At 44.2% G+C, this 10,084-nt stretch overlaps 1 protein-coding gene across 1 annotated transcript in view; it reads left to right on the top strand.

The window, feature by feature from the left end:
• Positions 1 to 152: 152 nt before the first annotated feature.
• Positions 153 to 10,084, top strand: part of LOC102683368 (rho guanine nucleotide exchange factor 17) — a 91,589-nt gene continuing 81,657 nt past the window's right edge. Inside the window, exon 1 of the mRNA XM_015341461.2 lies at positions 153 to 4,949. Coding sequence (XP_015196947.2) covers positions 657 to 4,949 — 4,293 coding nt within the window. The 5' untranslated portion in view covers positions 153 to 656. The remainder of the gene's footprint in view (positions 4,950 to 10,084) is intronic.

The following is a 10,084-nucleotide window of genomic DNA, read 5'->3' as shown; positions in this document are numbered from 1 at the left end:
AAAATTATTACCAGCACTTGAGGGGTTATATTTCGTGAATTGTCTGGTCCGCGGTATCTTTGTTCGCATCAAAAAAAAAATCTTTTTTCCCATACCTAAGGGGCTAAGACTGGTCTTATTGACTTAATCCCGCCCACCTTGGAACCCAGTATTTGCATGTTAAAAGACAAAAGTCACGGAAAACTCAATTATGTCAAGATAAAAATAATGCACGAACTGGTTGAGATTACAAAACAATCCTAGGAAGGGATGCCTTTGTAGTGAGCGCCGCAACGTTGGAAATGGGATTTGTTTGGGAAAGTGAGCATTTTTTAAAAGTCGATGGAGGGGCTACAGGATTGAAGAAGCTGAGGGAAAACTTTGGCCAAACTTGGAGCCTTTCTCTGTGCATGGATGAAAACCGAGCAGAATCCTGGAGGGGAAAAGTCCTGCAGAGGTCAAAATGCAACGTTTCCTCGCTTGGATTACCTTTTAATTCATAAGTTCAGTTGTAAGCAACGTTTTCTATTTTTATTTTTGGAAGTCCTGCCAAAAAAACAAAAGTGTGGATGAGAGAAAATGGGGGAGTAAAATGCTATTGTGGATTACAACGACAGAAAAGTAAGGCACCTATGAAGTAAAAAAGTTGAATAAAACGAATAAAAGGGGAACGCACAATGGCAGAAAAGGAGCCGGGAAAGAAGGTAGCTGTGTATCGGAGCGTTTCTTTCAAAAGACTTGAAAGCTGGAGCGCAAATAAAACTCGTTCGGCAACTGATGATCAACAACACAAATCAAAAGATTTAGAGAGCGGCGCCCATCCCCCTCTAGCTACAGAAGGCGCAGTCGAGAAAGCGCAGCCCTCGGCTACGCGTAGTGTTGGTGTGTCAAGAAAAGTTTCCAAAATTTCAGCTGCCAACGTTTCGACCGCAGATTTTAAGAAAAACTCTCCTCACTCGATTTCGCCCTCGATACGCCAGCTTTCAGAGAAGTTTAACACCGCCACGGAGAGGACGCCAGCTCCGGCTCCTGTCAGTAAAGGGGTCTCCAAAGGCACAGCTCCGAACAGGAGTAAATCCAGGAATGAGGGACTTTTACAGAAGTTGCGGCAAGAGGAGAAAGGATATTTGCCGATCTCGGATAGAGATCCATTAGGGACTGCTGCGAGCAAAGCTCAGGCGGAGCAGGACTTAGTTTCTGAATCCGTTTTAACCCACGGGACAGTGAAAACTCACGGAGGGATTATCGACAGAACTGCGAATACAGGTACACCGAACTCAGGTAAGAAAGATTATTTTCCAACCGCTGCGCCGCCTGGCACGCCGACTAGTTTGACAAAGACCGTAACCACCGAAGATGATGTTTGTATCGAGGGAGCCTCGGCTGGCAAGTCGCAGCGTGACATTCTCACAGCAGACACCCCTTGTGTTGAAATGACCAACTGGCCAAGCGTTACAAAAATTAGAAAGCTATTTGGAGACGGCCACAGAAAGCCGCACAGGTCAACGTCTGACGCTGACGACCTGAAGTCTGCAAGTCAGCACTTCGGCTGTGTGAAAGAAAGTGCGCTGACAGATATAAGTGAGAGACAGTCGCCGCCACCGCCACCAAAACTTTGGCAAGCCAGCCCTGAGGATGATCGTGGTGTGTGCTGTGTGGACAGGAAGGACAGCGTTTTAAGTAACAAGAGGAGTACGGACTCGGATATGGACACTGTTTTCAGCACTAAACCCATCGATGAAGCTCAGTTTACCAGCCAGCAGCGACAGGACCAGCTCCCTGATGTCTGCAGAACAAGGAGTCCCAGTGAGAATGTGGAGAATTGGACTGCAAAGGTAAACAGTGACCCCAGGCCCCCTCCCCCAGTTCCTCCGCCCAGGAGCAGCTCTGTTCCCCTTTCCCTTAGAGCCCAGTCGCTTTCCTTTGGTTGGCAGCACAAACAGGAGGCAAGACAGCAATCAGATAGTTTACATTCTTTGCATAGCTCTTCCAAACCACAGGCTGCCCCCTCGGCTGCTCCTGCCTGTGATAAAGTGAGCTCCAGCGAGGAGGAGGATTCCTACCGCAGAGGTAGCAGAGGCAGCTTCCCCTTGACTCACAACAGCAGCGGCGCTGGCAGGAACAAAAATGGCTCCTGGGTCCGGCCCCCGGGGAGATCGTCTGGCAGCGAAGAGGATGGCCCGCCAGCAGTAGCCCACAACAAGGACAACGTTCGGCGGAAATCCCTGAGGAAAAAGAAGAAGAATGTGGGTGGGAGCAGCAACAATGGAGAGTCTGACGACAGTTATGATGAGCCGCTGATGGAGCCTTTTGAGAGACGCCAGTTCCCCTGCGACTTGGAGCAGTGGGTGTGTAAAGATGAAGTCCTGAGGCCCAGGTCTAGCTTGACAGCTGGAGTGGACCGCCCTTCCCTCGCTGGCCAGCCCCGGGACCACCACACGTGCCCTGCAGTGGAAGGAAGTTATTTCTTGCAGCGTTCTGGAGGACACGAGTTCTATAAGCGTCATTTCCAGAGCCCTTCGGTTGGCTCCTCCATTCCGCAGGTTTCCCGAGTGTCCAAAGTCAACATCTCTTCATTCATGCCCAGCCCTTGTGGCTCCCAGAGCAGTAGCAGGTATTCAAGCACAGAGACCTTAAAGGAGGAAGACCAGCCTTCGACTGGTTCTTCTCTGATGAGCAAAAGCTTTCATGGCAATTTCACCATGTACAGGTCACCCAGTTTCAGCCAGGGTGATTGTGTTCCCAGACCTCAGGTACGCGTACGACCAAAGCTGCCATTTGGTATCGTAAGAGTTCCCAGTGAGGGCTTGTCTGAGAACAGGAGCCCCCATGCCTTTGTCAACGAGAAAGCGAAACACAGGATGTCCGTGTCAAACCCCGACATTGCTTCAGAAACGCGCACACTGCTCAACTTCCTCAAAATGGATCTTTCTGATCTAAGGTATCGAAAGAGAGGGAAGGGTGGAGGTGATCGAAATGAAGCCGTTTGCAGCCAGCAGGCCAGTTACCAGAACACTTCACCTTCCTACAGAGTGGGCTCAAGGGCCCAGTTCCCTCCACAAGGGCGTCTTTCTCTTAAGGATCTGACCGCTACCTTAAGACGTGCCAAGTCTTTTACTTATTCTGAAAAACCAGTAGGGCGGCGACAGTCTGCCACTGGCACGATGAAGCAGAGTCCCTCTGAGCAAATGCTGGACACCTTGGGGGACAGATACACTGCTGTTCCCGACAGGGAAGTGCAGAGTGACGTCGGCCAGAGAAGTGATGGCTTTGACGATGAGTTGCTAAGCCCACTACGAGACCAGTACATACAAGAAGCTCGACAGGTTTTCAGAGATATCAGCCAGATGGGGGCTCAGCAGGAATATTATTGTGGTGTGGATTATAAGGAAAATGAATGTTTCAAAAGGGGGGAGGAAAAGGACCAAGAGGAGGAAGGTGGAGCAATCCCGGAAGAGAACAATAGCTTGGTTGTGGGAAATAAAAGAGAAAGTGTGAAAAGTTTAAAGAAGGTGGAATCGGATGAAAATATATTTCGTGAGAAATCGGTAGATGAGTTGTCTGGACACGAGTCCAGTTTGACAGATGAAGGAATTGTTACAGAGCCAGAGACTGGGCCTTGTGGGATTTCATCTAGCAAAGACATTCTGGGTAAGTCAGTAAAGGTGAGGAAGCAGTCGAGCAGTGGGCTTTATAAGGAAGATCTGACGGATTTGCAACCTGGGAAAATCATTCCTACGCCCGATCCAGTTGTTAGAACTGAATATGACGCTGTAGCAGTTGGGGGAGAATCCAACTATAATAAAAGTGTAAGTCAAGGGCCTCTTGAAGCTCCTTCAACACCCAGCGCAATCCGCCGAAGGAGAAAGTTTTCTTCTGCAGGAAACAATGGTTCAGACTCCAGCAATGGAAGCAATGGCGAATCGAGTGGGGAAGCCTACAGATCTCTCAGTGACCCCATGCCACACCGACGATGTTCTATCTCGGAAGACGCCAAGAATTTCTCGGTCGATAGCAACCTGCTGGGCTCACTCAACTCCAAGAACGGGATGCCAGAGTCTTCAGCCACAGATCTCTCTGAGTACACAGGCAGTGCTGCCAGTGACCTTTCAGTCTGCAGTGATGGGCTGAAGGATTACAGTACCGTCATCCAGAGCATTGTGAGGGAGCCTGGAGCCATGGATAAGTTGAATGACGAAAAGGGCAATGGAAAGACTGTGAAGAAGAAATCCTTTAGTGATCCCAGTCGCCGAGGGGAGTCTGACACACCTGGGTTCAAGGGCCCAAGTGAGCCAATCAATGAAATGGACCAATCCATCATACCATCCAGTAGTGAGCCAATCCTCTCTGAGCAGAGGGATGAGCTGGGGGAGCTCCAGGAACTGTACAGGCCTGACGCAAAGCTCCGCTCCCAATCCGAGCACATGTTGCCCTCGCGCCTCGAGGCGGATGCTTTGGAAGAGGCGCCGTGTTTCCCGTTTGACCCCAAGTTGGCGGAAGTCCTTTCTCCCCGCATGGCAAGACGCAGCTCCAAGAAACGAAACAATCGGGCCACGCATCAGGAGGGCAGAGCGCACCAACAACCGGATGATGCCGAGCACCTGCACCGGCTCCAGCCATCTCCCAAGCTCAGGCCTGCATCGAAACATGTCCGGCACGCCAGCGAGCCCGCCACTTTTGTCCCCATCGTCGCACCCGAGACGCACCTGTCCCAAAGCCATCCGGTTCACATCACTGTTCCCGAACCCTCCAGACCACCGCAGAAACCGTACCCCGTCGTCCAAGCTCCTTCTCTGGAGGACGTAACCAAGCAGTATATGTTGACTTTGAACACTGTCGATACACCTGTTCCCGTAACCCCAGAAACCTCTAGGTCAACACCTGCTACTCCAACCACAGGGGAAGCGAAGCTCCTGAGGAAGGCCAACGATGACCTGAGCTCTGCAGCTCAGAAGAGCAAACCCCAAGTGGTGAGTACCAAGCTTTTGTAAAGTTTATTGTGCCACTTTTTGAGTAACATCACTGTGTGTGAAAGCATCCCTGTTAGGCTCAGCTGAAAGTTGCAAAAGTTTGTTTCCCCCTTAAAGAATGATCTTTTCTTCTTATGCTTTTTACTGCTCTTTCTAGTGTCATGGTGGGACCGGACATGATGTTTAATGTGCACCTTTTGACTACTAGACCCAGAATACAAGGGTGATGCAAGCTGATAAGTTAACAGAATTTTGGTTTTGCAGATGCAGACAGAGAAAATCAAATGAGAAACTTGAATTATAAAAGAGCCATTTCTTTTAATTTAATTTTATATTTCATCTTTAGTCTTTGTAGTCTTCCGTTGTTTCAGAACCCTTTTAATTTGAATGTTAAATGCTAAGAAGTCACCATTTATATGTTTTTTGCTAGGCACGAGCAAAGATATTCATAAAATGTACACTAAAGTTATTAGTCTTGTTAGAAGACCTCAGGAGTTCAAGCCAATTTACACTTTAGAGTAGGTTTTTAATGTGGTAGCATTCCACCTTAGAATCCAGATATTTGAATGTGTTAGGATTGTTTTTTATCTTGAGATGTGAGCAAGGATGAGAACAATGAATGAGAACAAATGTTCTTAATGATTTCTATGTGTTGCAGAAGATCCTGCTTGCTCCATCTCTTACCTGGTTTTGCTCTAAAGCATTGCTCTTGTCTTCCAGTCTTCCAGTATGAAACCTTTCATTTGTTAGCATAACATTAGCGTGTATTAAATTCTGTTACCACTGCTTGCTGTTACCACAGTTTATATGTAAAAGTCATGTTTTTAACTGAAGAGAGATAAATCTTTTGGTAAGGTACAGCTAGTAGATGCTGCCTCGGACTTTAGTTATAGAATACAAAAGCAATGTGAAGGAAGATGATTGCTTGCGCTGGTAAAAATTCAAGCTCCACCCGGTGTACAGCTGAAACAGGTTTTGAGGGTTTCTTGCATGATGTAGCTGTGTAATATAACTGATCTGATGTATATGCCTTCTGATAATTTCTGATCGATAATAAATAAATAAAACTGACTAAAAACAAAGAATCTCTCAGTTAGAATTCCTTCTGAGGAAACTGTATTTTCTTTAAACGAATGCTATGTGTAGGGAGCAGTTATAGTTTTTTTTATCTGTTACAGCACTGATTCGTGTTAAGATTATACCTGTTTGTACTAGTACCTCAGAACGCGGATGGAGAAACTTAATAATAACACCAAGCCATTACTGCTAATAGCTGTAGGCATGGATCCAGCACCTAATAGCTACAACACCTCATGTTTAATATTTACTTCAATATCTAGCTGACAAAGGCAAGTCCATTGTCTTGCAAGACTACTATTCATTAAAGAGGTATACAGTAGATGGCGAGCCTTGGTTTGTGTTAAAGTAATTCAAATACACCAGTCTTTGATTGTATGAGTAGTTTTAAGGTGCATTATAGGAGAATTTCAGCTAAATGTGCCACAAAAAACAGAAGTGCTATGTTTACACTTTAAATTGAGAGATCTTTACAATTTAAATAACACATAACAGGTTTCCCCTTTTTTAGGACTTATTTACTGGGATCTTAAAATATACAAGATGAATAGTACTGAAAAATTCAAATGAGGTCAACAAAGCTTAAAAAGACCACTGGCCTTTAAAACTGGTAAGAACTCCAAGAAATACAGCTGTGGAACTTGGTTGGTTGCATTAAAAAGAGAAAGGGAAGAGAGCCCAGTTTAACCACTCCGTCAATAACGCTGATCAGATGTGAAGTGCTCTGTGCAGGCCACATGGAGCACACATTGTCAAACCGACCTGGTTTTAAGATGTACTGTACAAAGAAATGTAGGATTCATTTACCTGAACATTCAAAGATGTTTCTTCACTGGTCAATTGCAGGAAGTTCAGGGGCTGGATGAGCATTTTGTCTGTGTGATTATGAGATTTTTTGTGACTTGAGTCATGCCAATGTTATGGTGAGACAACAGACAAGGTGCAGCTTTTATCATTTTTTTGTAGTCATACAGAGGAATATGTCCTACGATTCTGTAATGCGCAAGCTCATAGTGGTGATCCTTTTTCTTAGCTGCATGGCGAAAGCAGATTTTATTGATTTTTATGTTTTGCACTGCCTTTCACAGCATTGATCAGTGTAGGCTAATCACAGTGTTGACCTGATTTGAACTCCGCACTCACTTTCCTTTCTAGGAGGCTCAGCTAGCGGACTATAAGATTGTTCATGAGTTAACAGGTCTTCAATAGGCAGAGAACAAAGGACCTCCCTTATGCAGTCTCTGAGTGTAGTTTAATAGGAGTGTAGTGTTAGCACAATAAACTAGGTTATTTTTGTGCTGCCCATTTGTTGATCCTTTTATATGGAGGTCAGCTTTAAGGTCAGATGTTGCACTTGGTATATCAGGTGAATATGTGCTTTTAATGAGAATGTTGTGTATACTTACAGTATTTTAACAAACTCTCAGCCCCTCACAACACAACATTTTCTGTCCTAGCAGGAATATTAGGCCTTGATTTTTGTATGGTATTTCATGACGGACAAAGGAACTGTACCGTTTATTTGTTGATCCGTATTCTATGCAGTAGAATAAGTTTGTGTGTCATGGGAAATGCTGATTGCATCTTTGTGAAGAGCTGCACTCAGTGTGAACCTTTGAGTGCATCATTAAAACTGAAATGTAATGGCAAGTTGGCCTGCCAATTGTTGAGCTTTGATGTTTAGAATGTCTATATTGTTTCTTCTTTAGTTCCTGTGGACAGGAGTCAGTTTTATAAGTATTGGTCTGTTTGTTTGGAAGACTGTTTTGGGAACGTTATCATTGGGCCATGCGGAACGGAGCTGCATGAAAAAATGTCACTCCCTGTATTTTTTTTAATTCGCTCATCCATGTCACCATTGCATTGCACACTCAGTGCGAAAAAGCAGGTTGCAAAGCCAACCTCTGTGGAGGGAGACTTGTTTAGAAGAAAGGATTAATGACCAACTAAATCACTCCTCCTTGTATTTGCCGGGGTTGTTTTGCTGGTGGTTCACATGAATTAACTCCTCTTTTGCTCCTCTGTGTGAGACATTCACCAAAATTGATTTTCTCCCCTTTAGTCTGTTCAGCAAATGTGGGGAAAAAAACACTTGGATTAAAAGAAGCCTGTGGGGCCAAGCGGATATTTCCTCACTTTAGGAAATGCATACAGAAACAAAACGTGGTTTTGATACAATTTTTCAGTGCTGTTTAAATAGTTATTTTGTATGATTTTTTTATGCTTTCTTAAAATGTATTCAGTAATTGTCTTTTTTTTAGTATCTCACTATGAATCACGCCTGTCGGTTGGCAGATATATCCCATAAAGAGATTTAAATCCCTTTAGTTATTGATTCTGTTGTCCCAGAGTAGGAATACATAGCAATCTGTAGATTAAATTAGCATTTTCTGTGTCGGGTTAGAGAAATTGACAAAGGTCATCCTTCTTGTAGACCATTCCATGATGCAGTTCTTAAAGGTGAGCAAACTTTTGCTTGTGGTCATTTTGCAGGTGTGATATTTGTATGGTATATTTAGTTTTGACTTTTGACATGACTAAATGTAACATGCTGAAGTAGCTGAAATGAAATCAACAATCTCTCTTAAAGATGTGCTTTTTTATTTATTTTATAATAAAGAAATGTAAACCGGATCCAGGATAAATCAGATTGTTTTTTAAATCTTGGCGACTGTCTCATGACAAAGATGGAAGAGCCCTAGAGCTGATGCTCATCAGCCTGCAAATAGATTCACTGCTTCCGAATAGCTGCATCTTCCATTCCCTGATCCAGAATGTCTGAGACTATTTAATAAGATTTTTCTTGACCATATGCAGTTTCTTGTAATAGGAATTTGTCTTTCACATACCCCAGCTTGCTCTACATGAGACACACAAACAAGGAGAGAAGCTTGGGGTCAGAGTGCAGGGTCAGCCATTTATACAGCGCCCCTGGAGCAGTTGGGGTGAAGGGCCTTGCTCAGGGGCCCAGTGGAGTAGGATTCCTCTGCAGGCTGCGGGATATGAACCAGTAATCTTCCAGCCACAGGCGCAGATCCTTAGCCACAGAGCCCCCCCCTTTTTAACAGCGTCATGAATGTTGTGTATTTTGAAATTATCCGAAAGGTTGTCCCTCCTTGCTTATGTTTTACAGGCTTTTGAAGCCAAGTAAGTGACTAGAGCCTAAATCTGTTGTCATTTATGGTTCCCTCTCTCGGAACCAGACAGACATCCTCCTGTTTGCCTTTCCCTCATGAGGCGTTATCATGTACAGTAGGTCTTCACACCATTGTCCATTGAAGAGCAAAACTGCAAGCACGAGAAAACTAGAATCTTTGTTTTTTCAAGTACATCTTCATCATGCATGTACTGTACAGTGTTTCCTTGTAGTGATGGTGAATAGCAGTGATCTTTCCCTTTTAAACTATGGATTTATTCCAATGTCTGATGAGGGTCAGGGGTTAAATTGTCTTTTGCGATCCTAGCCTTTTCTAATTTGCAGAATTGATTCTTTATTAACACGATGCCTTGAAGAGACGGTAAGAGCAGGCAGGAATGTCAAAGGGGTCAAGGAGGCTTTTACAGTATATTGGTTTTGTTTTCAATGTTGTAGTTGTCAGTCTTCTTTCTGAAAATGTCTTTAACGGTCAAATTTGAATTCGAGTTTAGGAGGTGCAAGTAGCTCCATTTTATTATTCATTTTCATCATTTTTGTTTTGTTTGATCGTGTCTCCGCTTAATACCATTTGTGCTAAGTTTCGTCTGGATTGTGTCACTTGCAAAGTAAACAGACCCTTTTCAGTATAGTTTTGAGAGGAAAGCCGCAGTCAGGTACCAAGAAAAGTGTTTTTTCCCTTTTGTGGTTAAGAAGCCTGCTACAACTTCCACACCAAAGACCATAAAATACTGTGTATTAGGTACTTTAAACATAATTGACAAAGCGGTGTTGTAATGTCCAATAAATCATTGAATTAAAATTTTCCATACATTAAGCCACGCACTTTTTTTCTCCTCAAACCCTTTCAGACAGTTCTTAACTGGAAGCATAGTTGGAAAATGAAGTCATTCCCTTCAGGCTG

Source organism: Lepisosteus oculatus, chromosome 5 (genome assembly GCF_040954835.1).
Source record: "Lepisosteus oculatus isolate fLepOcu1 chromosome 5, fLepOcu1.hap2, whole genome shotgun sequence".
In the NCBI taxonomy this organism is placed as follows: Eukaryota; Metazoa; Chordata; class Actinopteri; order Semionotiformes; family Lepisosteidae; genus Lepisosteus; species Lepisosteus oculatus.
The sequence above is the reverse complement of the archived record's forward strand: the minus strand, read 5'-3'. Positions and strand labels throughout refer to the sequence as shown.